Source organism: Gavia stellata, chromosome 32, assembly GCF_030936135.1.
Source record: "Gavia stellata isolate bGavSte3 chromosome 32, bGavSte3.hap2, whole genome shotgun sequence".
NCBI lineage: Eukaryota > Metazoa > Chordata > Aves > Gaviiformes > Gaviidae > Gavia > Gavia stellata.
The window spans coordinates 110,505-138,383 of NC_082625.1; the positions used below are offsets into that span (position 1 = coordinate 110,505).

Consider the following 27,879-nt stretch of genomic DNA (forward strand, 5'->3'; position numbering starts at 1 on the left):
AGACTAGGTACACTCTTGTTCTGAGCTAAATATAAAAACTTGTGTGCCTGCAAGAGATGTCACTGCAGCTTCAGTTCTTATTCTTGTTACTGGGAATGGTGTGTGGCTTTTAGTCACAAGTACATTTTATTCACATCATAGGAACAGGCACCAGCTGAGAGTTTTCCTTCCTCCCTCCTTGCCATTGACTGGATTTTGACATGACAAAGCTTTCTACAGAGCTTTGTGGAAATAAGAACTCACTGCAATTCACAAACTCTGGAGTTTGAACTTGCCCCTTCTAAAACAGACACTTGCTTCTCATGACAGTTTGCAGTATACGTCTTGGCTCAGTTACTGCAGAATTGTGTTGGTGCAGGGGCAAGGAGGCATAAAAAATTGAGGTAGTCCTAGATTTCATTCCTTGCTCATATTCTGCCTTTCTCCAGCACCATTAAATAGGTGTTTCAAAGCAGAAGAAAGTCCCAGGAACACTGGTGTTTTTACAGAAGGCGGGGCTGAACCATGGACATGGCAAATGGAGTTCGTTCTCTACCAACGCCAAGCATGTTCCTCACCTTCAGGGCAGAGAAGAGGAGTCTGTGCATTTGCTTTCCCTTTTCCTGGTTCTGTGCATAGCACCAGATGGGGTGGGCTCTGGCTCTCGACTGATTGATTGATTTCCATCAAGGTGCTGCTGAGAGAACTAGTTTTGTTCTCTCAGGTGTAAGCAGAGTACACAGGAGTTATTAATTGATGTCTGGTATCTGCACACAAGAGCTGTGACTGATTTGTGTTTAGCTCTGCTGGAGCTTGGCTGTTGAACTCACTCATTGCAATTGGGCTAATACAACAAACTTGCACTTTGGGGATCATCATATGCTGAAGACTGGAATAAAAAATCCACAGACAGCCTTCTTAGAGACACAGGGACACTGTGTGGTGTTCAGAGTAAAGCACGGTTGTATTCTGTAGGACTTGGGCTCTGTCATCCCCCTGTGAAATGCTGTTTAACTGACTACACAGATGATTTGCTGAATGGAAATAGACTTTCCTCGCCCCAGGCCTTTGGTGATTGTCTTCAAGTGTAAGCATTATGTCAAAGCAGGTGCAACTTAACACATGAAGTAAAACCCCAGTTACTTAGCAAGTAAAACTTTTATTAAATAAATTTAAGATTTTTTTTTGACCAGAGTGAGGAATTTGACATTGACAAAGCTTATATCGCACCTGCAACATTGTACAGTCACATCAGTAACTGTGATGGAAGAAACTGTAAATGCTTGTTTTAAACCAGCTTGACCTAGAATTTCCAAAGTCCTTTTCTTCCCCATTTTGCATTTGTTGGTCTTTTTTTTTTTGTTTTGTTTTGTTCAAAATTAGATTAAGTTTAAACTTCATGAAATTACTTGTAGCAGAAATAAAGTACATTATACAAATCACATACATAATAGATGTTAAGTATAAAAATGGTATTTACAATAAGTAAACATGGACTATAGAAACACACAGACTTGCACAGCTTCGTCCATCTCGTAAACTCTCGGCATCAAATACAGAGGGGTGGTTAAGGAGATGTGAAGGTACTTTAAGAACTGTGCCACAAACATCTGAACAAAGAGAAACTGGAGGAGGATGAGAATTGGCTGAGGTTCTCTGAAGTCCCCATATCTCGCTTCAGTATCAGTTGCAGCAACCTTTCTCCACCAACCCTCTGTTCATGTTTGAACGCAGACGCGCACGCGCACACACACACACACAGAGGGGAATGTTCTTGGTACCTTAATCACGTTCTGGAATATTGAAACTAATCATTCAAAAGGTTTGTGGGATTGGTTGTTTTTTCTTTCCTTATTTTGGTAGAAACGTAAAGAGACTGTTTAAAGTGGTTAAAGGGATATGCCTTGTCAGTATGACTCTGAACTATGTTCTGTGCTTAAGTGTATGTGTATATAGCTGCATCTATATATGCTGCATAAGGTATAATCTGTCCTTTGGAGGGGATGGTGGCGAAAAAAACAGAAGGGCAACCCTCTTTCATCATACTGTCCTTGTGTCTGGTTGGGAAAGCTTTGCAGAGGGTGTAAGAGGTGAGTCCTCTTGCTAAATTCAGATGGAGAAAATGTTCCGTTTCGTCTGGGAATCGGAACTGGCCGCTAACCAGCATTAGGTTACTTCTGACATGGGGGGGGCAGTGTCTAGTCCCTAGGAGGCTTCTGTCACTCTGGTTTTGGAGATTGCATCTGCTCACACTCTCTCATCTTCTCTTGCCTTGATCAAGAAAATGCTTCGTTACCATGGAGAGCTATGAAACACGGATCTGTGTCACGTGTGGGGAGGCAGTACTGTTCCTGTAGGTAAAGGGACTGGTTTCCTGTGCTTTCAGCCTAATCGAGGAGTGCTCAGGATAGGCTTTGGCACCAAATTCCAGGAGCTTTGTCTGCAGAAGTCCTTGGAAAGGTAAGACTGAGAGCTCTTGAGATCCTTAACCAAGCTGGTGCTAAGGTCAGTGAATGAGTGACTCGAGCTAAGCAGCTGGCTGTACCCTAATCCTGGAGGTATGTAGTTCTCTTTCTCCTTGCGTCTTGCTAATGTTGAGCAGAGAGATGCGTGCTCTCTCTCTCTCTTGCTCTCTGTCCGTCCAAGCATCCTCTTAAAATGTTCAGGCCTATCTGCAGTGCTTGCTGGGAAGACACTGTTGCAAAGGTAAACCCTTAACTTCCAATCCCTCTTGCAAGGAGTCAGTCTCTGAATGGAAAAGTTTGGTCCTGTGAGCCACTTCAAAAAAAAATAGAGACTGTGTATATATATATATATTTTTATATATATATATATATTTATCTATGAAAGGGCCAGAAGACAGGGCAGTACGGAGGGAGAGATGGAGCTAAGTTTCCATATATCACTGCAGTAACCTAGAGACACAGCAGTGGATTCTCTTGGTCCACGTACTCCAGGCATACCCCAAGAGAAAGAGCTTCGGGTCCCCAGGGGCTGCTGGTTTTCTGGTCCCCTTGCTATGCACCAGATTAGCAGCAAATACGCAAGTCCGTCATGGCAAGAATCTTCCTGCTGGGCAGGTACTGAGCCTTCTCTTTAATTGCATGTTTTGGGGAGGAGGGCAGAAGGAGGATGGGGTGGGTAGGTGGGGAGCAGAGGAATGAAAGGGGTGGTGTCAAGAGAGTTGATAAATTTACTGGTCTCTGTGTAAATCAACCTGAAGCAGAAATTCTTCCTCTGGCCTTTCCCTTCACCTGAATAGAAAGGGAGGAGGGAGGGAATTGGGAGATTAGGAGGACATCTATGCAAACCTCAGGCTTTGAGTTGCTTGCTGTTGCTTAAATGTGGAGGAAGATGACCCCAAAATCACCCCTCCCTTGCTTCTAGTCTGTTGGCTGGTAGGAGCTAGCTCTTTGACAGCTAGCTCCCATGTCAGGCAGCTCTTCTGTGGCCCTTCAGGGTCTCACCTTTTCTCTGCTTTTCTGTGATCCTTGTGAATCATGGGATTGTCTCTTCTTACCCTGGAAAGCATTCTCTGCAGACTAATTTCAGGGCACATGTAACAATTGAAAACAAAACTATTGGGTTTTAAAACCTTTTTGGGAAGATGAATGCTTTTTGGGAGTTGTCAGAAAGTAGACTGAAACCTTGCTTAGACTACAGGCAGGTAATTTGAACCCATCTGCCTGTCAGGACCCTGAGTGCACTAATGGTCCTTAATGGCCTTGACCAGCCTCAGCTGCAGCTTTTGTCCACACTCCCTGCTCATGGGCCCAGGAGTCTCATTACAGCTCAGGCCTGTGCCTTCAGTCCTTGTCTGATCTACATTGCGGCAGTGGCGGTCTCCACCTGTCCATGGACCTGTCCTGTCCATGGATCTTACTACCTGGACTCCAACCCTTGGACTGTCTTCCCATCTTGATGTCAGATCTGTTTATTATTCTCATTATAGACCTGCCTGGCAATCACTGGACTATGTCTGACCCTGTTTACCTCCAACAGACCTGATCCTGATCTTGACCTGCAGATTGACTCTCTAGCTTGGCCTTGGGCCTGCCTCATTGCTACCAACTTGCCTGATGATCTAGACTCCTGGTTGAACCTGGCCATCACTTCTGGGCCTGCCTTGGTCACCTTGCTCAGCTGCTGGGGCTGGGCCCTGGCAGGTGAGGCCTCTGCCCCGCTAACTGTGTTACTGCAATCAGCTTCTGGCTTCCCACCCTGTAGGGAGCAGCCAGACCTTGCTTCCCCCTGACACTGGCTGGCACTGTGTAGGAACTGTGCTGTGATGGTGCCAGCTTTACCTGTGCTGTGGAAGTGACTCCTGCTTGCTCACTGCCGTCAGTAGGGATGGTTAGCATCCTTGGGTCGTTTTAACTGGACCTTCAAACGTTTCATGCCAATCTGGAAGCCATTCATGGCCTGGATAGCAGTCTGTGCACTGGATGGGTTGTCAAAGCTTACAAAACCTGAAGGACAGGACACAGGCACGGATAATAACGGCACTGCTGGTGCCATGCCCAGTGCATGAGTGTCCTAGTTATCCATCATGCTTCCCTTGCCCGCTGGTGTCAGCACTCACCAAAACACTTGCTCTGGTTGGTGGCACGATCCATGAATACCTTGGAGGAAATGATGTTGCCAAAGGGCAGGAACATTTGCATCAACTCATTGTCTCCAAACTCCTGAGGGAGATGGTAGATGAAGAGATTGCAGCCTTCAGGACCTGCAGGCATGGGGGCAATGGGGAGGGACAAAACAGAGAGCCCCCAAAGGGAAGGGGAAGAGAAATGGGCTCAACTCAGAGCACAGCATGGGAAGAGAACCCCAGCACTGCCTCCTTCTGTCTTGACCTCCCCTTGCTTGTCTCTCTCAGTCACTGGTCCAGAAAGGGTTCTGAGGGCTCGCTAAGAGCAGCTGGGAGGCAATACGCAGCGCTAGAGTTTCTGGACAGCAGATTCACTTTCACTTGCCCCGTTCCCAGGTGGGGTGCTGGAGACAACAACTCTGTTAGTGTCTGGGTGCTGTTTTGCTGGAAGGAAATTAGCTGAGGTGACAGCTCCTTGTTCGTAGCTCTCCCAGTCTTAGGAGAGCAGCAGACACTGCTATGTGAAATCTGCTGCTCTAGTGTTCCCTGCCCACAGCTATGCAGTGGTTGCCTTCAGCCCATAAGCCACAGCCTGAACTGGAAATCTGGATGCCACACATCCGATTTATGGGCTGACCTAGTCCTGCCCACTCCTTCACTTGCTCCCTGTGAGCCTGATGAGCACAAGGAGCTGTCCCCTCGCTGACACCTGCTGTATGAAGCAGGAGCAGACAGAGGATGCCTTTGCCTCCAAATTCTGTCCAGGCCAGTTTTGAAATAAGCTGAAAAACAAACTCCTGAGGCTAGGAAGGCTGAAGAGAGAGGACAGTATGTTGGAGAAGCTGGTTTGACTGGTACCAGTGTGGTGCTGGCATCAGTAAAGGTGGGGAGGAAGTGCTCCTTTTCCCCTGCCTGCATAGGGAAGGTGCTGACTCTATACCCTTTGGTGTCAAAGCCTGGTGTTCTAATGCTTGCTGTCCCCTTTGTACTTGGCAGCATCTGGCCAGGGATGAGCTCAAAAAGTTTGCATGACAAGCATCCTCTGAACCCTTCCAGTCTATTCACTGCAGAGACATGGTTGGTTCTGTAACCCAGCTCCAATATGAAAGATTAGCATGGACAAAGATTAGTTCTGTCTCCTCGCCATTGGTTCTGTGATGCAGAAGATGAGCTACACAAATCCCACCCCCGCCAGACACACACATTCCCACCCTGATCCTCACCTTCTCGTTGCTGCTGCTGCAGGATGGGAGGTGGCTGAGGAATGCTCTGAGCAATGGGGGTGATGGTAGGGGTTGGATACACAGCTGTATTTCAGGAAGACAGAACAAACTGTTTACCTGAGGATCTGGTCAGTCACACAAGGGCCTGAGGGAGACAAGGGAAGCTGGTACCTGCATACTGCTGAACTCCTGTGAAGGCTGGGTGCAAAGTCTCTGCTACTGAAGGGCTCTGGGCTGCAGAGAATAACATAATCAGAAACACAGCAAAGGTAATCACTCCTGTGTTCTCTCTGTCTCTCCCCCCACCCCAACAAGTGAGTCTCAGTGCCTGGCTGGTAGGGAGCTAGAAAAAGTGTTCTGTGGGGGAAATCCAGAAAAGAGGAGCTAATTGCAGTTCCTGAGGTTTCTGGGTGTTTGTGGTTTTTTTTTTTTTCTGCGCTGCGTACCTGAGTATGGCACAAGGCCATTGGTGTAAACTGTTTCCAAGGTTGGATGCCCATTTGGGAATGGTACCACTCCAGTGAAGCCATTTGAAATGGGTGCCACCAGTCCTGGCATGGCTGCTGTTCCCAGGAGAGGTGGTGAATGTAGCCCTGTAGAGCATGAAGAGGACATCCCATGAGAGTCGAGGTCCCACAAAGCCCACGCTCCCTCCTTCCATCTGTCTGGCAAGACTGCTGTGTATGAAGCCATTATCTCTTCTCGTTGGCACATGGAGGTGACAGACTAGTGCTAGAGCCTTCACAAAGTTAGATGCAGCACTAGTGAGAAGAGTGTGCGCAGCATTGCTAGTCCTCCCTGCTGTCAGAGCTTTGGGATGGAACATTTTCAATCCAGGTTTGTACCACACCTAGCATGATACAGCCCTGTTCTTGACAGGTGTTCAAACCTAATAGGCATTATTGCTGTTACTGTGGGACGAGGATAATGAACAATAGCACTGCTGTACTCAGAGTCAGGTGCAGTCCTGGCAACTTGGTCCTTCTTTACTACATCAAAGGGAAAAACTGCAGCAGAGAGGAACAGCAGCAGGACAAGAGAACGTGCGTTGAACATGTGAGGGTGTCACGGAGGTTGCAGAAATACGCACAGACCTAGGGACTGCTGTCCTCAGAGGCTGCATTGTTAGAAAAGAGTGGCCTAATCCAGATGCTGAGCCCGGAGGGATGTGGGAACTGTTTTACCTGTATGAGCACTGTGCTGAGTGGTGGGGCAGGAGGTTCATTGGTAGTGAAGGACTTGCTGCATCCTGGCCCACATCAGGCCCTCACCTGATGTTGGTGCAATAGGAGTGGCTGGCAGCCCGTTGAGACTGACGGCACCGATCTGTTGGATGTGGCAAGGCGAAAAGGCGACGCCTGGGCTCAGGTAGCTGCCGTGGGACGTGGAGAGAACTGTCGTCTGCTGCTGCATCAGCTGCAAGGCAGGACCATGCAGTCAGGGCCCCATGCTGCCCAGGGCTTCGCGCCACTTAGGGCCTCGCGCTGGCCGGGATCTCACTCCACTCGGGGCCACGTACGGCTCAATGGCTCGCTCCGCTCACCCCAGGCCTCGCGCTGCTGGGGGCCTCCCGCCATCAGGGCCCCACTGCAGCCGCGGGCGGAGCTCGGGGAGGCTGCGCAGACCACCGCGGCCTCCGCCTCTCCCTCGCCGCTGCCTGTGGCCGGGGACGCGCCGGAGCTGCGGCCCCGCCATCTCCCCCAGCCGCCACTGGGGGTCGCCGGGCTCCCGCTGGCTGCCCCGGAACTTCCCGCGACTCAGCGGGACCCGCCGGGGCGAGCGGCCGCGCCGCCGTCCTCTGAAGCCCCGCGCCCCGCCCGGCTAACGGTCCCCGCGCCCGGGGGCCCCCGAGGTGCGCCTGGAGCTCCCTGCGGCTACGTACTCACGCAAGGGCTACCCCTGTCGAGGCGGGTCGGCGGCCTGGGCCAGGCCGTGCGTGGAGAGCTGGGCACAGCTTCCCGCCCTGCAGGCGGAGGTCCAGGCGGGCAGCCTCGGAAAAGCCGGGGCCATAGCCTGACAGCCCTCCACCCACCCTCGCCCTCTCCGCATGCCAGCAGCCGTGAGGGGTCTTCACTCACTCAGCTACGCGCTGGGCCGTAGGGATGGGCCCTTCCTGCTCAGAGAGCTCCTGCACTGGGGAAGAGGGCAGGGGAAAGGGTATGCTCCTGGCACCCAGCAGCACCCTTTCACCACAGGCCCTACCACTCCATCAGGCACAGCAACGACATTGCCTCCCTGCCACACCCCCTCCTCTGAGCACTGTCACGTCAACTGGGACAGTGCCAGGTATTAAATAACACAGCTTTGCCTTGAGGAATGGGGTCCGAATCCCTCTCCTTTTGCCCAGCCTCAGCAAGGAGACCGTGCTGCTGCTGCTGGGAGACACGTGGAGCTCATTCTGGTATGTGCACCCTGCCGTACTGCCCAGCTCTTACTGCATGCTTTGCTGTCTGAGGTCTGCCCCATGAGCCACTAAGCTCAGTCTTTGCTCTGGCAGAGGCCTGCACACTGGTTGGGGGATAGCAGCTCCTTGTGGTCCTATAACACACCTGACTAGGCAGAGATGCACAATGCAAAAAAAAAAAAAAAAGGGGGGGGGGGGGGAGTGTGGGACATGAGGTTGGGAGGAGGGTTAGGAGGAAGAAGAAAACTCCTTCTGGTCCTATTTGGCCATCAGCTGGTGCTCTGGAGCATAAGATTAAATCAGACTGCACTCAGAGTGCAGTGATAACAAAGACTGAGTTGTGGATGCAAAATTATCTAGACACTTTATAAGCCTTGTCTTCACCATCAAGCAAGAAGAGCAGGGGAGGCACAGGCACAGCTCTCTGGAAACTGTACAGTTCCACAGGAGGAGCTGGGGGATGGCACATGGCAAAATCCAAGAAAAATACAAATCCTCCTTACATTAACTACAACAGTATCCCACAGTCTGCTTTGCAACATAAATATACCCCATTCAAGCAACCTGCCTCATCCAGAAATGGCTGAGTCAGTAAGCCAGTTTGGCCCAGGTCTCAGCTGGAGAATCTGGTAACTCGGAAAAGTTTATGGCTAGCTAAACGTTCCCTTAGTTTCCTCTACACAGAAGCTGATTACTGCTGTTGTGTAAAAAGAAGAGGAATTGCCTAATTTCACGGCATTGCTGTCTCTGTAAGCTGGCACAAGCAAAGCAGCTGGGGTGGAACTGACTCTGCAAAGCAGCGCCGGGAGAGGGGAGAGCCCTTTTTGGGGCAGAGGTGGGACACTCCCAGGCACACCACAGAGCAGGGTCTCTGCAGGCAGGCAGGCCTGACTGACAGCAAAGGAGTTCACTACCACTTGACTCCAGAAAGCAAGCGCCCTGAAATCACCTCATCTATTTGCTGCCACATTGTCTTTGGAGTGATTCCCCTGAAGCAGCGCTCACTCCCGTTACTGGGAACCAGTCACCCTGAGCCAGGATTACAGCAAAATATGGCCTTCCTGAGAGCACAAAACTCTTCTAAGGAAGGTGTCCCTATGGCAAGCAGTCTGGACATATTCCTGGTCCTATCTTCACACTGTTCCCATTTAAGGATGCAGGAACCAATGCCTTTCTTATTTACTAGATGAATATTGATTTTCTTTTTTCTCATTAATGCCTGTTCTGTGCCAGGCTCTAGCTGAAACAAGACCTGTATCCAACTGCACTTGCACCAAACTAGCATTCTGAAATTTTCATTACTTAAATAAAATTACCATAATGAACCATAAGAGCAGAAAGAAAAGGGGCGTGTGTGAACAAACTATGTTTTGTGTTTAGAACTAACTGATTTATGACATACAAGAAAGATTCAAGCATTATAAGCAGTTAGTAAATTGCACTGGCTGTTAGTAACTGGCAGTTAGTAAACTGACTTCAGGCCTCTTTCGTATTGACAGATTATTATTTTTTCAGCTCCCACTCAGTTCCCTGATTCCGTCTGAACTAATCACTGAATTCAACTTGAATAAACTGAAATTAAGGAAATACTCACTTTTCACTTGCAGAAGAGGCACCTGGGATCAAAACCTGGTTTAAGCAATGAAATAAATTGCTTCCAGATGCTTAGCCAGTCATATTTCCCAGGTAAGTATGAGAATTTTTCTTACAAACTGTATCAGCTAACATGTAGTATTTGGCTATTTTTAATATCTTATTTTGTATATTTGAGTAACAGAATAACTTTAGACCTAACATAGTCTGTGATTATTTCATGTTTAATTTGAGACAGTTTTTACAGGAAAATGCAATTAATATAAATTTAAAACATCCAACTAAAAAAAAAAAAACCAAACCCAAAAATCAAACAACCCAGGTTCCAAACTTCTTCTTCCTAGGCCAAGGACTCTGGGGACTGCTGTGGCTTGGAGAGGCAGCACATCCCATGGGGACAGGGAGAGAAAAGTTGTTGGCATATTAAATTGTGAATGTAAGAACCAATGCCTATGATGCACAAGTTCACCCCAGCAGCACACGTTCCTCTCAATCTGATTTAACCACATACGTAATTGTTAGCTGCATCTCCTGGGCCTGTGAGTAACCTTGGGTGCAGCATCTACTACTCCAAGCCCTGCACCATGCAAGCATGAACTATGTTGGAGTTCCCTTGAGTCCTGGCTTACCAGTGTTCCCAGCTCCCAAGAGCTGCCCATGGCAGGTATGCTGGTTTTGGCTGGGATAGAGTTAATTTTCTTCATAGTAGCTAGTATGGGTCTATGTTTTGGATCTGTGCTGAAAACAGTGTTGATAAAGCAGGGATGTTTTAGTTATTGCTGAGCAGTGCTTACACAGACTCAAGGCCTTTTCCGCTTCTCGCACTGCCCCACCAGTGAGCAGGCTGGGGGTGCACAAGGAGTTGGGAGGGGACACAGCTTGGACAGCTGATGACCAAAGGGATGTTCCAGACCATATGACATCATATGACATCATGCTCAGCGTATAAAGCTGGAGGAAGAAGAAGGAAGGTGGGGATGTTCAGAGTGATTGTGTTTGTCTTCCCAAGTAACCGTTAATACGTGATGGAGCCCTGCTTTTCCTGGAGATGGCCGAACACCTGCCTGCCGATGGGAAGTAGTAAATGAATTCCTTGTTTTGCTTTGCTTGCGTGCGCAGCTTTTGCTTTACCTATTAAACTGTCTTTATCTCAACCCACGAGTTTTCTCACTTTTTACTCTTCAATTCTCTCCCCTGTCCCAACCGAGGGGAGTGAGCAAGCGTCTGTGTAGTGCTTAGTTGCTGGATGGGCTTAAACTATGACAGCAGGACATTTGGAGGTGTTGTAAGGAGGTTCAGCAAAGAAATCCCTCCCTTCTGTCCCCACTTCCAGAGATACTACATGGCATTTCAAAGGGTTGATACCTTCTCCCTCTGATGGGGACACTGTATGCATATGAGAACTGGCTAGAATCTCTCCTCTGGGAGAAGGGAGACCAAAGACTGGGAGAGAAGAAACAATCAGGTGTGAGGTCAGTGCCTCAGAAAGAAGAAGGAGAGAGAACCAAAACCTGTGGAAAGGAAAAGGAGGAAAAAACCTGAAAGAGTGTGAGACAAGCTGAGTCTTGAGTCAAGGGGAAAGCCAAAATAAAGTCACAGAGCAAGAAGGCCAGTGAAGACTCAGAGACAAAGCAACAAATTTACAGACAGAACTGAGGAGAAAGAAGATGCAGATAAGCAAGGAGCACAGCCTAGGTCTGACTGGCTTCTTGTCATCACCAGGACTTTCTGAAGATTGGGGGGCACTTAAAGACCAAGTCTAGAAGGTCTCGCTGCTCTCCTTCCTTACACACCCTGGACCATAAGCTAATTAAGTGCTTTCTGCCACCATAACCTCACTGTGTGGTCCATTCCTGCCTCCTTCACCATCATATCGTGCCCAAGTTAGCACCGTCTCCATGACAACAGAAGATACACCAGAATGACCATCTCATAGCTGACCCACAGCTGAGCTAAGCTACAACCTTAGACCTCAGGTACAGCTGGCTTGTGGATTACACAGCTGGATAGAAAAGATTGGTCCTGGCAAGAGATACTGGTGTCTGGTCAGAAAGGGTTCTCCCCTCTAACCCATTCGTCTGCTGGAAGTCTTGGTGCTTGGAATGGTATAGCTGTTAGCCTCATTACACAAGAAGAATCAAATAATCTGTATTGGACAAATTCTACGTTTGGTTCCCAAAATTCCCCAATGGTATGGAGCCTCATATGTATTGCCTCTTTTCTTTTCCTACTCCATGCTCTTGCCACACACTCAAATGGCATTTGGCAATTTCTGGGGATTCTTTGAGAGGAAATGGCCAACAACTGAGAAACAGTTCCTTCTCTGTCATGTAGATGGAAGGGAGATGCACCAAGTAGCCACTGAAGCCAGAGGTGGAAGAGGTGTCCACATATATGAGAAAAACAGGTTTATTTGTGTTCCTCCTCCCCCCCCTCCAAAAAAAAAACAGTAACAACATCTACTTTTGAGTTCTTTCTTTGACACAAGCACCTCTCATGTCTTGAGCAATGTCTGAGCCTCCTTCCATGGGCTTTATACTTGGTAGCAGAGACCTGAAAGTGACAGTCACCAAGAAGACCCAAAAAATGCTCCACCACAGCTGATCGGGGCTTGTTGAGTTCGGGGCCAACCTCAAACATCAATGGTAATCACCACCATTGCTCCAAGGCAATGAGGTTCTCTCAGTAAGATCCAAAGCACAGTCTTGCCAGCGGAGGCCAGACTGCTGAAACACCTCTGACCCTCTGCCACCCACTGCTCCCTCTGTAGCATCCTGCAAACCCCACAGTCACACTAGCCAAGAGAGAAAACCCTGGGAGCCAACGACAGCACTGGGGGGATTAGGGCCCTCCTGAGAATTTCAGCAGAGAAATAAACACATGAGGCTGGGCCCAGGGCTCTCATGGTGCTCCAACAACAAAGAGAGACACACATTTGTGCCATAGACCCAGAGGAAGAGTTCACAAGCTGGCAGACTGCCATGTCTGGCAGACATCACCCAGGAATCATGGCTCTGAGCTGTCCTCAAAACAAGACAGAAAGACACTGGATCATGCTTGACCTGTTCCCAGACACCTCCGCCAGTCTACACCACATCAGAGAAATCCAGCCTCACTTTGAGAAGGTCCCAGCTCTCTCCTGTCACCCCTTCCAGGAGATAAATACACAAAGACTAGGCTGCTGACCGGAGAAACTGAAGCCAGGAACAACTCCCAGGTGCTGGGAAGCTTTCACGCATTTGTTACAGAGACCCATTTGTGGTCTCCAAGCCCAGGTACGTTGATGCCCCATAGCCAAGAGGGCAGCCTTTCCCCCCCACACACACGCGTGATACTCACAGCCTGCGCATAGGCGCTGTATGGGCTGAACGGCAAGGTGAGAGATGGAGTGAATATCCCCAGCTGCCCCACCATTTGCTGCATACGACGCAGGGTCCTCTCCTTATCTGTGTCAGCAAACTTCACCACTAGACTGGAGGAGGCGCCCTAGGCACAGAGAGAGGAGACAGACAGAGGAGGCAGGGGGAGAAGAGGCGATGGGACAGCCAGAGAGTCAGCAGTCAGGCAAGGTGGGATGGGGCAGAAAAGGCAGCAGAGAGGAGTGGGAAGAGGAGCAGAAGAGCAAATATTGGCGTGAAAGTGCTCGGGAGCTGCCTGGAACCTGGGCTGTGCCCTTCCCCATCCATCCATCTGTCCATCCAACCCTTCCCTCTCCCGCCCTTCCCCTCACACCCTGGGCCTTGCACAGCTGCACAAGTGGGTGCACACACCCCTGTCTGCATTCACCAGGTGATGGATGGTGCAGCCAGGAACACCCAGGATGCTGTCAGCCACAAGCACCATCTTTCCACCACCATGAGCTTGGCTGGATAGGCAGAGCAGTTCCTGGCAGCTGGAGCAATGCAGCAATACAGGTTAGAGATTGTGAGAGACAAGATCACAACTGCAGCTCCACTTGCACAAGAAGGCACAGCTGCGGCTACACAACCCCACACAATGCACGAAGCGTTCCCATCCACACCCAGCCTGCCCCAGAGGCCTCCTCTACTGCCTAAATAAGAGAAGGTGGGGAGCGTGCTCAGACACTGGAGTCCTGACTGGTCACGTAGCTCAATTGTTAGGCTTGCACCCCGCTCAGTTTTGAACTACTCCAGCTGGCTGTCTCCAAGACAAATTTGTGGCCTGGTTCTTGGCTCTCTTTTATTTAGCCTTTATAGCTATAAGTGCTGCCACTACCAGTCTGGACAGACATAGATGCACACACACCAGCCCAGGAGACAGGATGGTTCCCCAAAGACAAGAGCACAGATGTGCACACACACACACCCAGCCCCCACAACCACACGAGCTGGAAACTGCAGTTGAACCTGTCATCGTTTTGGACAGTGAGGGGAGGTCCCTGCAACAGGGTGATGGGAAGACGATTAGGACGAGGGTAGGTACCCTGGCCTTATACTCACGGGCATTGTCTGGCTGCCATGGAGTGCGTGGATTGCTGCCTGAGCCTCTGTGTGAGATGAGAACTTTACAAAAGCACAGCCTGGAAAGGGACAGAAAGAGCACAGGAGATTGCAGTGACAGGACTGCTGTGAAAGTGTCCCTTGCATCATCACGCAAGAGACAGTATCTGGATCTCAGGCAGGGCAAAGGAAAGCCATCCGAAGAAAGCAGGGAACAAAAAGGATGACTCATCCCAAGCCCTCTATCCTGGAAAAAACAGGAAGGGTCTCAAATTGCTACTTCAGTGATATACTATGTAGATGATGTCACCATCTCCATCCTTGCCCCTGCTTACCTCTTCCCCAAATTCTCTGTGCACTCCTAATTGTGGGGACAAACATTTCAAATTGCAGACCCAGACTGAGCCAACAGGCTCACTAGTGATCCTGATAACCCAGCTACTCATCGTGCTCTGCTTCCCCTCCTTTCATCTCAGTCTCTGCCCATCTTCCCCAATCTTTCCTTGCAGCAGACAACTCTCCTGCCCTGCTCCCTATGCTTGGCTGTGATATGGGTTCCTATAAAGATGGGGTGGGGGAATAAGTGCCCCAGTGGAAAGGAGGCACAGGTGGTGAGGCAGGTGAGCACTACCTGAAGAGCAGGGAGAAGGGCGAGACACACAGAGGGGTTCACACCTTTGCTGTTACCATCAGGTCCACGGAGCACCGTACATTCATCAATCACCCCAAATGGTTCAAAGAGCCGGAGTACGTCATCCTCTGACTGTTGCTTATTTAACATGCCCACAAAGAGCTTCCTGTCCCCTAGGGGCAAACACAGAAACATCAACCTTCTATGAGGCTTACAGTCCAAAGCAGGAGGATAGGGACACATAAACACAAAACAGCCTAGTGTTGAAAACATGCCTGGCACAGAAATAATTTGCTGTTGGCTGAAATGCTTCCAGGGGTGAGTATGCAGGGTCCTCCCAAGCTCCTCACACCTGCAAAGGTTTCTGTGGCTTCCCCTGCCCTACCCTCCCCAAAGGAAAACAAAAGGCTAATAATTTCCTTCTATTCATTAGCCCTTTCCTTTGAATGATCCAACACAAATGGTAATAAGTAGAACTGCCTGGGCAATTATACTCTTATTGAATAATATGTGAAGTCCAAAAGGTATCTTAGGAAATACAGCAGACCAACCCAGGCAGGGTGAATAAATTCCAGGACCCTTGGCTTATGTTTCCTTTTCCTTCTCTCCAAGATCACTGTTTCCACAGCTGCTACGTAACCAAGCATCTTAGCTTCAATTTGCCCTTCCCTACGCCAGTCTAACCAGTATGTCTACCGAGCTGTCCTCTAAGGCCCGGAATAAACCCTGGCATCCTGGGTCCCAATTTGCCTCACGATAGGATCAGCCAAATGCAAGACAGTTGGGTGAGGGCCAACAAACAGCTCCATGGTTCCCACTCCCTTTCCAAGGGCATTTTGTACCCATGTCACACTGGCAGGGGGCTGGAAGGCTGGCCAACACATCCAGGATTTTGAGCTCAGGGTCCTTCTGGGTTCCTCCATCAGAAGGGAGAAGTGAGGGTTATGGTTTTGTTGGGATGGCCAAGTGTGACGGTGGGAAGAAAGGTACATAGTCCTTTCTCCCCCTCCCTACCCCCATCAGTACACACGGGGGCCCATGACACAGCCTGATGCCATCCAGCACAAACACAGCAGTGGTTGGGGCAACATCCTCCACAGATTGCTGTGAACAGCTATTAAAATAGCACGTTAAAATCCCAGCCTAAATGCCAGCCCAATCTCCATTTTTCACAAGGAGATAGTTGTGCCCACTACAGAGTTAACCCTCCCCCACTGCCCCAAATGTGCATGGGGAGACATGGCCCATAGGAGCAAATGTGTCAGGATATGGCTTGGGAGGAGCAGTGAGAGAGGATTCCTTATTGTTAGCGACAGGATCAGAGGGGCTGGCTTCAAACAAAACCAATGTAATGTGACGCACGTCAGAGAAAATAGCAAGGAAGCTGCTATCTGTTTGAGAGTGCAGTGACCTGAAAAACAACAGGTCTTGGAGCTACAGCAGCATAGCAGGCTACAGGGGTGGTGGTGTGTATGTATGGCAGGAATGGATGACACATTAGACATTCACACTGCTGGCAAAGCACCCCCCCAGCCCCTTCCTTTCTCTGCTTGGCCCAGAGGATGGTTCCCGCCCAGGTAAGTAAGCAAGCTGCCTCGCCCACGCTGCTCTGCCACATACAGCCACACTTGGGAACACATGCAGGAAGTATCTACACATGCCATCGGTCCCTTGCAGAAAAGCAGATGCACACACACAACATTAAAGTACAAGCACATAGGCTCATGCATGCACAGGAACACGCTTGCACATTGACCCAGCCTCAGCAGGTGCCTTTAGAAACAAACTTCCTCAGTGAGCAAGAGGGATGTGCAGACAGATGCACTCTTCCACCATGCAGTCACCACAGGAGCCACTTCGGCTGCACCACCCCACAGAGCCCAAGCACAAGCTCATGCAGGTACAGCTCTCCACTAGGCACTAGATGTACATGTAACACAGATGCCAGTTTGATCCATCACAGATAAAGGGTTAAAAGTGCTGCATCTAAGGCTCATACCCAGTCCCGGACAGATACTCCGGATTTGTATCACTGGAAGTAGCTGAAATATTTTTTAAAGGCCAAATTTCCCAGCTTCCCCATTTTCATGATTCCCTGGATAACTGAACCTGTGGGAATTTCATCTCCTTCCATTTTCCTTGCGATTCTTTCTACATTTCTCCCTGCACCTGCATGACAATGGTTCCATTTTGGAGACACTATTTCAGCTGATTGAGTCCATCCAAAATTCAGTGCTCTGGCAATGCCCAGTAATCCTCAGCCAAGGCACAGGAGCTAATAAACCAGATGCTGTACAGCTGCCTTCTTAGCAGTAAGACAGCATCTGCCCCCACCCAAGGGACAGCTCAGAAATGCTGGTGGGCAAACCAGCCAAAAAACAGCACATAGAGAAGGTGAAAAATCTGACTGGAAGGGGAGTGGAAAAAAATGGGACTGGTCAGGAACATATTTACTGGGAGGTGGAGAGAAGAATGGAAACTAAAGGAGCAGTAGCTCTGTGGTCCCATTAACATCACCTGGTGCCATATGTGATGCCAGTTTGGCTATGGGAGGGGACACTTGAGCTCTGTGGTGTTCCCCCTTCCTCTATCCTGAATCTATATTGCAGCTGCAGCCAGGCCTTATTTCAGATATGTGCGCCATGCTGTGGCCTTTGGATTGCAAACACAGCAGGAGTTCCTCAAAAAACACATCAACAAAGGGGAGAAACACACTGGGAAATATTTGTACTGACTTTAGATGCTGCAAAATAACCCTCTGTTCTTTGAACTAACAAGCAAATAATTGTGGAGTAAGACTTAACAGCCAGAAATGCACTCGATGGTCTTGCCTTGCTCTTTAGGGACCCCAGCAGGTTGTCTGGCTGTTTGGGTCAGGGTGGCGGGGGGAGTGTCAAGACAACTGGGAAATTCAGTTATATTAGAAATTTTAAAAGCTGGAACTCCAGGTACGGGAAACATACAGCTACATGGACGTAATGTTACTTTTGTAACATTGGCCTTTTGTTTCTGGATCTGATTTTGTGTAAAGTGAGGTTTTTGCAGAAGAATAGTGGGTAACCAGCGGAGAGTCAGGTAAGTGGTTCCAGTTTTGGCTGACCACTAATTCAGCGCGAAGACCTGATGGTTACCACAGCCACCCAAAGCTTAAGTCTCCGCCAAGCAACAGTCTAATGGATGCAAGAAGCAACAACTTTGCAATGGAGGCACTGAATGAAAAGGAATCTTGTCAACTTGCCATCAAATCAACATTAAACTATGAGTTACTAGTTGTTTTCTCTTTCAGAGGGCCTTGAAATTTCCTGGATAATTCTTGTGGTTTCATCCTCATATCATTTCTGTTGCATCAAAAGCATTTTTCTTTACCCTGCACTTTGGGAAAGGTCCATTGAAACAGTGGATGCTAGTCTCCATTCTTGCAGTTTCACTGCAGGTCTTCTGTTGTCTGACAGGGCTCACTACCGTAACATTTTGGAAGTCCTGTGTTTATGTGGAAATTTCAGCTTTCCTTTTTTAAATTTGGAAGGAAAAAATGTCAGCCTTCCTGGCTATGCAGAACAGGTTAAAACTGTGGTACCTGTAAAGGCAAATATAAAAATACACACCTATTGGTTTTGAACCTTTTCTGAATGCCTGGAACGGCAATATTAGAACGGGGTGAAGTCACTGACAATGTAAAAGAACGATTTTTTCACAGTTATTTTCATTTCATACAGCCCAGTTCCCAAGAATGCACGTAGGAAAAGGATCCAGGCTTCTTGCCCTAGGATGCCTCTTTGCAGCAATTGGGGACCTGTGAAAGGGCTCCTCTGCTGCTAACCTCTCTCCCTCTCCATATGTTGGAGCGGAACCCATGATCTAGTGCCCTCTTGCTTCGGGCAGCTTCCAAATAGGGGCGTTCCCCTACCAATAACCAAGCTCCCCCATCTCTCCACAACTGGGCTGAAACCCTGCAAGCCTTTTCACCTGATGTCTGCTGTCACCACTCTTAAAGGGGTCGATCCCAAATCAGCTGGCATCCTCAAGCCACTGCTGTGGGACACCGGCTCCCCAGCAGGGACTCCTGCAGCGCTGGAAGATCTTCTCTCCCCCACTTGTAACAGCACACCCTCCTCCTGCCATTTTTACTTCACTTTCTCTCCAGCTCTTGTTTTTCACCCTCTGATTAGCAATTTCCCATGCTGTCCAGCAACCAGGAAAATTGTCTCTGATCTCTGACTGTTGAGTTCCCATGGAAACATGCTCTGGACACAGTCAGTCACCCAGGCAGCAGGAGGAGGGCCAGTGCAGAGCAGGTTGCTGATGAAGATCCCACAGGAACAAGGGAGGGGTTAAGGCTGAATGCTTCGGCCATGAGAGAAGAGAGCACACAAGCACTGGACACTGCTGCTCTTTAAACCCAGTGGATTTAGGTCATCTGGCCAGCAGCTGTCAGCAGCAAGGATCAAGGAGAGGGAAGAAGCCCACTCAAGAAGTTGGCTGTGGGTGGGACACAGCAAATCTCTTTGGGTATGCAGAGAGCTTCCTTGTCTCTAAGGCAGTGCTAATGGGCTTGGGCTAGCTGTCATATCACATCAGTGCAGCAGAGTGCTCCACATCTCACAAGAAGCACAGACAAGCTCCTTTGCCCCCTCATTCCATCTCCTCCTAGCACTCCTGGGCTCACATCAGAGGCGTGAAGGAAAGAGGAAAGAGCTGACAAAGCCTGCACCAGAATCACAGGTCCCCCTCTGAACTAATGCAGGCAGCATCTTTTTACTAGTGAATTCCTTCTGCAGGGTGCAGTAACACTGAGCATCCAGATATACCCATACAGCCCCTGTGGGGCTTGGCCAAAACCGCCCCTTTGGCACAAAAATTAGCATCTCTTAGACCAGGAGACAAATTCTGGTGCTCTAACTTCATGTACTTAATTCAGGGTGCTTAATGTGAGAAATGTCAGTCCCTGAAGAGGATAAAAGAGGTTCCCTTCAAGGATAATGCAGAGCAGAGCCTCACTGATGCATGCAGCTGTTCCCTTGATAAATTCCTAGTCCAAGCAGTTCTGCCCTGCCCCAAATCTTTCTTTTACCTCCTGCCAGTGTGGGGCTATTGCTATAGGGAATGGCTCTTCCCGTATCTGCAAACTTGCTCATCCACTTCTCCGACAAGTGGAGCATCACGACAGAAACCTTTGGAAAGATCAATCTGACTCAGACAAACATAGGGTGCTGTCTTGATGCTGCTTCTGCCTCAGGAAAAATTCCAGTTTGTCATGGATCCTGAGGGAGCTACTCATTTCTAAGCTCTGCAGTGAAACTAGAAGGAAGCTAGGCACATGGGCTGGAGGCAGGCAGGTGTTCAGACTCCAAAGGCTGCTTTTCTCTATGACCTTCTCCACGGGAAGCCGAGCTGATGCCCTGACATTTGCAGTCATTAGAGGTTGTGGCACTTTTCATAAGCTTAGAGATTTCACAGTCCAGTGCCTTGACCAAAAGCTTGCCTCCAAATCAACATCCCGTTTTTGAACATGTTGGCCTATTTCAGCTCAATTTGACAGAGGAGCTGAGGCATCAGAGATGTTAAGTCCCAAGACATTTTGTCATACTAGGTGGCTGTGTCTAGAAGAGAGTCCCTAGTAGTGTCCCCACCAGCAAAAGAAAGACTGCAGAAATTACCTCAGCCTAGTATTAAACACCAGAGATTCCAGAGTCGCACTCAACAGAGATACACCAACTATTAAGAAAACAAAGCTGCAGTGGTCTGTTCACTGCCTGAATCGTCTGGTTTTACTGATGTTGTGCGAGGGCTTAATGCAGGGGCATCAGCTGTGCATGGGTGGTACTGGTGAAGGTAAATGTGTGCATTTGCCTATGAATGTGTGTGTCAAGTGGGCACATGTATGTATTTGCAAAGCAGTGCACATACAGGACATCCCTCTGTAGGTACAACTGCCTGTGTCTCTGTGCTGGCTGTGAGGGTTCTATGCAGCCATGTCTTACAGTCTGAGAGCGCACGGGATCTGCCACTGTGCATATGTAATGGTTTTGTGAGGTTGAGTTATTGGTACAACTGGCAAAGGCCTTCCTAGTCTCCTATGCCTTTTTTTTTTTTTTTTAAAGACTCATTAGGAATAACCTCAGATACAATTACACAATTCCTGAATTAATTAGAAATCTGGGGTGCAGATTTTTAAAATCAGTGTGGTGGGGGAAGGATTGACCACCTAATGGTTGTATCTAGAGGCAATATGAGGTGTCAGTGAGCAGCCAGCTTCCTCTATCCCCACTGCAGGCACCTCTAAAGGACAGCTCATCCACTCCTAATATTGGTGTCAAGAGTGAGAGAGTGAATCACCCTGAAAACACTGGTCTCTTTTTACTGTCTATAGCATGGACAAGGACCTTAAACTCAACCCTGAACCCAGGGGCTGAAGTAAGGTGAGATGAATTCAGTCCTATGTGTTTTAGGCATGCATTTCTTTGGAGGCTTAAGCCACGGTTCTTTTCAAAAGGAGCATGTCTATAGGTGGCACGTCTGGGATTCTCATTACAGCCCAAGGGAATAAAAATGTCCTGACTCCAGTAAAAGTCAGGTGTCTTATTCCTCAAGTAAATAATTAAAAGTCATAGATTCTATTTGGAAAAATGATCTGACTTAAACAGATAAACTTTCTTTTTTTTAAAGGAGGATCACACAACCATAAATACGCACATTCATATAAAATATCATAAAAGATATCTCATGTTCCTGCCAGTGCAATAATTGAAAGTCACTACATACTGCTTGGAAGTGACCCCTTAAAATTTAAAACAAAAGCCTTCCAAATCTAAACACAGCATGCAGGATATGCTGCCCTACAGGACAAATAGTCTCACACAAATTTTCCCCTCCCCACTGCTAAACTGCTTTCAGAGGCAGCACCAACAGCACAAGGCATGGAGAGGCAGATGCAGGAATGGAGAGAAGAGGAAAAGAAATGTATCGGTACAACAACGAAAAGCAGCAAAACAAGTTCATAAATTTGGAAAGGGCTGGAGTTGCAAACCTTCTCCACCTGGAGGAGGCATCTGAGCTGCTGTGAGCTCCCCATTAAATGAACAGAGATTCTCCTGTTCCCAATCTTTCAGCTCTGAACTACTCAGTATATGCTGCTCTAACCAAGCTGGTTCCCTGCAGGCTGACAGCACCTCCATCTCAGGCCTAAACTCAGGATCCTTTCCCTTCAGGCACTATTTCCCCATCACATGCTATTTTCTGCAACAGCATTTGGGCCCTGACAGTGTGATAGGGGCTGCTGCAGGACTGAGAGTGGAGAGGCTGAAACAGTCCAACAGTGATGGGGGAGGCAGAGGAGTGAGCTGCAGACAGGAGAATCAGCTGCCGAGCAGCTGATTAAAAAGCCAGCACTGCTGTAGGGATCTGGCGTTTATTGGGCTGATCAGGCATAAGAATTAAGAAACCTCTTCCCAACTGCTTACACCCTGCAGGACCCCTGGTGCCATACACCAAAGTGCATGCCTGCTTCAGTAACCTCCTGAGGCAGACAGTCAGGCTAATAGTACCCTCAAAGGGCTGAGAAAGAGAGTGGAGCGGGCAGCCACGTTATTACCCTTAGGACTTGGGTACAGGCTGTGCCAAGCTGAAGGCTCCCCATCAAAGCCTATCCCTAGACTCTCCTCCTCTCCCCCCAAATCCCTGCCACACACAAACATCCCTTCATACAGACTGCAGGGAGAGGAAGGCCAGGTCAGGACTCTGTCTCTTTGCTTGGTCCCCTTCACAAACACAAAACCACCAAAGAAGAAGCAAGGAGAGATGACAACTACCTCCACGGCTCTCGCTGTCTGCGGGTTTCACTTGAATCGGGCGCGCCATCTGCAATGAAAGAGAAATGCAGAGGGTTAGAGCTTAGCCCATCTGCCTGGCACATGGTGCTGATGGCAGTGGCACCAGGGTGCCCCTTTCTGCCTGCTGTGCAGAGTAGGAGAGTGGCAGAAGGGAACCAAGACATCATGATGGCAACCAGAACCCTTGGAGAAGGGACCACATGGATTGCAGACTTCTCAAAAGGAAACCTGGTGCTTTTCCCTGCTCAGCTGCTTGCCTGCAGGGAACAGCTTTCCTGGAAATGCCCGCCATGCATAAACCTCTGCCTCCTCAGACACAGCAAGTGGCAAAGAAAGGACTCCAAGGAAGCTGCTCATCACCATGAGACTGGAGCCTGGACAGTGGTCAGGGTGGCCTAAGGTGAGACTAAGCCTGCAAGCTCTTCCTATGCTCGCCCTGACTCAGTGCAGGCATGGCCACCTCACCTAATTGAGCCACTTACTTTCCTTGCAAGAGGGAGGAAGACTGCCTCTGAACTTGGCTAGGAGCAGTACAGCAAGCAGGCATGTTATGTTTCCCCTTCCCCAGCCCTCATGCAGTCAGAGCTCTGTGCATCAGAGCGGCTCTAAAGAAGGGCAGTGCTGCTTTCCAGCAACATCTCCTGCCCACAAGGGAGATGCTCAGGTTCAAAGTGACAAAACTCTTGTTTGCTTGTGGAGAAGAGCTGTTTACCTCTCTTGCACCCGTTAGTGTCATCAGCAATAATCCAACCACAAGCAACAAGCCTGAGGGGTAGCTTAGCTCACGTGATATGGGGACTCTCCAAGTAAGATAGAAGAACGCTTCTACCCAGGAGTAGCTGTATTAAGTAACCCACAGCTTTAACTGTCTGATTTGCAAAACAGGGCGAAACTCCTGTCTGCTGGAAGGTACGCGTGTCCTATGCCACCCAGAAAGGCAACTGACAAGCTGTAGCCTCCTTCTCAGGCTAGCAAGATCCACGTGAGCCAGAATCTCCTCCAAGGAACGACGTACAAGTCAGATTCCCACATTCACAGCACATCTCGTTCCATGTCTCTCAGCATCATTCACAGAGGATGACAGTGACTTTAATCAGTGACATTCATAATAAAAAACAATCAGAATATCGTAGGTAAAACCTGCACACAAGTTGCAGGTCCAGGCTTGGTCTGCTCCCTCTCTTAGGAAACACCGTCAGGAAAAACAGCAACAACAACAAAACAGAAAATAAAATCAAGCCATAAAAGTCATCAACTGAAATGTGTTTAGAAGCCAGCATGCAAAATGTGGACTGCTGTCAGTCTCCAAATAGTGGCTGAGCCAGACCAGCCAGAAACGAGGGGAAGAGCCCACATTCACAACAGCTGGAGGAAACTCATGAAGTAATTTGTAGTTCACAAGACAAAGATGCCAACCAGAAGGTGACAAGGCTGCCGTGGCATGACACACCACTGCTGAAGCCTAACTGCTGGGCATAGGAGAGCACTTGTGGCAGCTGGGGGCTGTGAGCTGGCTTCCACTGACTGGTGGATGTCAGGCAGGATGAGAAGAAGCTGGGACCAGCCCCAAGCAATACCATCCCTGCCTCAAGGAGCGGTATGGGACTGCTTGGCAGAGACTGGCTGGCAGTGCCCCAAAGGAAGGCCAAGCTGCTGCCACTCTGCACCTCGGTACGCAGCAGTGCCAACTCCAACTCCATCTCCCAGGACTTGCTGAGAGTCCCTTTCCTACCCTGGATCAGCTCCATGGATTTGCAGAGCTCCTAACATCCTGCTGTGCTGCCACGTGGCCCCAGCATGTGCAGCACTGGCACTCTCCAGCCTCTGGGCTGCTGCTCCCCCCAGGAGCTACCAAGGACCAGGCATCTCTTTCAGCCCATGAGCTGAGTGGGATGTGGAGCAGGGGTTCAGAAGGATGCGGTCAGACATTGCTCCAGAAAGCCTCAGATTTCCTTGCTGAGAGGCAGTGGCTCCTATTGCTGCTCACAGCCTCTGGCAATATGCCTGTGCAAGCGGAGACCGAGGGTGTTTCGGCAGCAGGCTGGGTGGGAGAGGGCAGGCAGCCCAGATGTGCGCTCGGAAGAGAGGGCTCTGTGCGGAGCCAAGAAGGGCAGCTGGCCACCTCACTCCCCAGTGCTCCCACAGCACTGAGAAATAGCTTTGTTTCTACCCAGGATGCAAAACCAGGATTAAGCTAAACAGATGGGGAGGGAGATGGAGGGACAGACTCGGATCTCAGCTTCTGTGAGGAGCAAATCCATTTGGGGGAAGGGAGGGAGGAAGGGATGCTGTGGAAGCCAAGAACATCACACCGCCATGTGAGCATGGATGCATCCAGGGATGCTGGGGCTGAGGGCTTGGGGCAAGGAGTCGGAAAGGATGGGGGGAGGTGAGGGAGGGGGTTAAGTACCTGAGGACATCTCCCTGTCCCCTCCCCCAACAGGGCTGTCACTCCAGCTCCCAGCACCTAGGGTAAAGGAGGTGTTGTCATGGAAACGGTTATTCACCACATGGAACCTGACATTTGTGGTTGCCATGGAAACCCGCTCTTGGGGGCACTCCCTCTGCTTTGCACAAAAGAGACGTTTTGATATGATCTCTGGGGAGGGGGCCCCCTCTACCCATCTGTCCACCCCTTTCCTTCCCCCCATCCCAGGGACTGCTACACAGCCTCAGCCGAGGGTGCACTGCAGGGCCTGTCCCTGGGATGGTGAGCCATGGCTGCCCCTGCTGAACCTGCCCTCCATGGGGGAGTGCATCCCACAGGGTCACACATCCTCAGCGGGGCGGCATGCCCACAGCAGGGCCGTGGCACGATGCCTGCAAGACAGCACTGGCGGTAGAGGTGCCAGTGCCGATGCCAGCACAGGGATGTGGGTTAGCCCTGGTGCAAGTCTGGAAGCAGTGTCTGGCTGTGGCAACAAGAGGAAGCAGGGCTGCCTAGGGCAAGAACAAGCATGTGGGCTGCTCTGCACCCCACAGCTGCGGCCACAGCTTCTCTCTTGCCTACCTGACACAGCACCTTGGCAGGGCACAGGAAGACTCACCCTCTGCCAATGTCAGACCAAGCCCTTGGTCAAGGGCTGCCCATTTCCAGAGACCTTGCCAGCTCCAGTGACTGTGAGAGCCACCCACTGAATTAAGGTCTGGTCTCTGGGCTGGTTTACATCTGCTCTGGAAGACGGGGATAAAGAGGAGAAACCAAGATACAAGAAGTTTGTCCACATGCTGAGGCTTGGAGAAGAGCAGCAGATTTCTCTGCCTGCTGCTTCCTGAAGTGGGAGGCCTCCCAGCTGAGGCAGAGGCAGACATGGTCCTCCTTGCAGAGAACTGGACACCCAGAGGCTTCCACAAACAGGACACCACCACTTTAATCCTTCTAAGTCCCATGTTGCCATTAAAGATGAACAAAATGACAAAGGCCTCTCAAGCAGAGAAGTGAGCCTACAAATGCAAAGAGAGTCCCCAATTGCTTTAACTCAACAACATAGGTCTCAAGGCCTTGAGAAGTGTCCCTCCCTCTGGGGTCCTAAACTTTGTATACAGGTCTCAGACAAAGAGCTCTGTCCCCTGCAGGAACTCAACGCACAGAAAGGATGGTCAAGATTTACCCCTTCCATTTGAGGGAGAAAGAGAGTAACAGGACAGCAGGGAGGACATGCTTCTGGCTTGCACAACAAACTCTGGAAGTACAAATTATTCTGGCCTCCAGTCATCATCCCAAGCTGCACAGTAATCAGAGAACATACCTGACTAAGAAAGCCATATTTGTATATGCCCATCTGGGCCCAGAATCCAACAGTCAGGATGTGCCTGCCTTAAATTCCAAGTGCCAAGTAGATGCACATGCACAGACATGCATGCCTTTACCACACAAGAACACAAACATATGTGAACACACATGTGGCACGGAGAACTTCAGCAAGTTATTTAAATGACTGCCTCACTAGCTGAGCTTTATTTTTCTCATTAAATTATTCAGCTGAGCGTTATTCTTCATTTCTGAAGAATATCACATTAACATTTAGCACATGCTGTCAGGCCACCATGGGTCAAATGTCCCCCACAGCTGCACTTCATGGTCCTTCCTACCCGCTGCTAATGTCAGACTAAGAGCTGTCAGCTCCATGACCCACTGGACTCAAGAAACCTTCTGGAGCCACATGCAGCAATGGACAACAGATGGGCAGCACATGGGAGGGGGCAAAAGTCCCACTGCCCCCCTTCAGCTTCTCCCTTACATTTGCCCTCCTGGCTGGATGCACACCTTCCCTTTCCAAACACAGCCATGCTCACCCTCCACAGCCCACAGCTCTCACAGACGACGTTCATCTGTCTGCATCATTCTCCTTCTCACAAGCACACAGCTTTTGTTAGCTTGCTTTCTTTGGGGTTACTCGTGGGAAGCAACTGGCCAGCCTGATGGGGACACGAAGCGATACTGATCACCGGAGCGTTACATGCTACACAGCACAGCAGCCACATTTCCTGCGTAGCCCTCAGGGAGCAGTGAGGAGTTACCTGGTGGCAAGAGAGTCACTGCAGCCCAAGAGGAGCCTAGAGGTTTCTAGGGAAGAAGCAGGGGTGAGAGGCCTTGCTGGCGAGTGTCTAGATTACATCCCACCCCATCCCCAGCCATCTGGTCAGCACAGAGAAACGGGGAACTGTGCTCTGTTTGGGCTTCCTCCCTGCTTTCAAGGAAATGCTCCCCCACCCTTGTAGCATTCTTGGTATCAAGGATCTAAGGAAAATTCCTGGCCCTGCTAAAGTCAGAGGAAGCTTTGCTATTGGTTTCACCAAGGCCAAAATGCACTATTTCCCTCACCGCATCCCAGAAAAACCCTTCTGGAGGTGAACTAGCTCCCCACATTTATGCCGATGCCCAGCATGAGCTGTCATCTCAGCAATTTGGTAGCCATGTTCTCTCCAAGGAGGAGCAGTGACCCCTAGCTCTCTCTTGCTCAGCTTTCAAACTGCAACAGCCAGATAGACGGAGAAAGCCTCCTGGGATGGCAGGGCAAGCCTCTCTATTAATTAGGAGTAAGTGATGTAAAATAGCCCCTCAGGTGCAATGCAGGGGAACCTCATAGCGTTAAGAGGGTCAGAGGCAGAGAGCATGAAATGCACAATGCAGGCTGGATCCTCTGGGACGTCAGGAACCAAAAGGCATCC

The 27,879-nt window shown here is 49.6% G+C and overlaps 1 protein-coding gene across 13 annotated transcripts in view; it reads right to left on the reverse strand.

Annotated features, from left to right (window-relative positions):
• Window positions 1-4,320: 4,320 nt before the first annotated feature.
• The window catches only part of CELF5 (CUGBP Elav-like family member 5), a 39,854-nt gene continuing 16,295 nt past the window's right edge, over window positions 4,321-27,879 (reverse strand). The window contains exons 1-12 of one of the 13 annotated variants that reach the window (XM_059831692.1): window positions 22,681-22,735; window positions 19,491-19,497; window positions 17,697-17,713; window positions 14,923-15,051; window positions 14,248-14,327; window positions 13,127-13,273; window positions 7,062-7,206; window positions 6,237-6,383; window positions 5,962-6,024; window positions 5,791-5,874; window positions 4,622-4,705; window positions 4,321-4,448 (exon numbers count right to left, since the gene is read on the reverse strand). In XM_059831692.1, the coding sequence (XP_059687675.1) occupies window positions 4,321-4,448; window positions 4,622-4,705; window positions 5,791-5,874; window positions 5,962-6,024; window positions 6,237-6,383; window positions 7,062-7,206; window positions 13,127-13,273; window positions 14,248-14,327; window positions 14,923-15,051; window positions 17,697-17,713; window positions 19,491-19,497; window positions 22,681-22,735 (1,086 nt within the window). Of the gene's footprint in view, window positions 4,449-4,561; window positions 4,706-5,790; window positions 5,875-5,946; window positions 6,085-6,227; window positions 6,384-7,055; window positions 7,207-13,126; window positions 13,274-14,247; window positions 14,328-14,922; window positions 15,052-17,696; window positions 17,714-19,490; window positions 19,498-22,680; window positions 22,736-27,879 lie in introns of those variants that run through there. The other 12 variants (XM_059831690.1, XM_059831696.1, XM_059831694.1 and 9 more) reach the window with 12 other exon arrangements.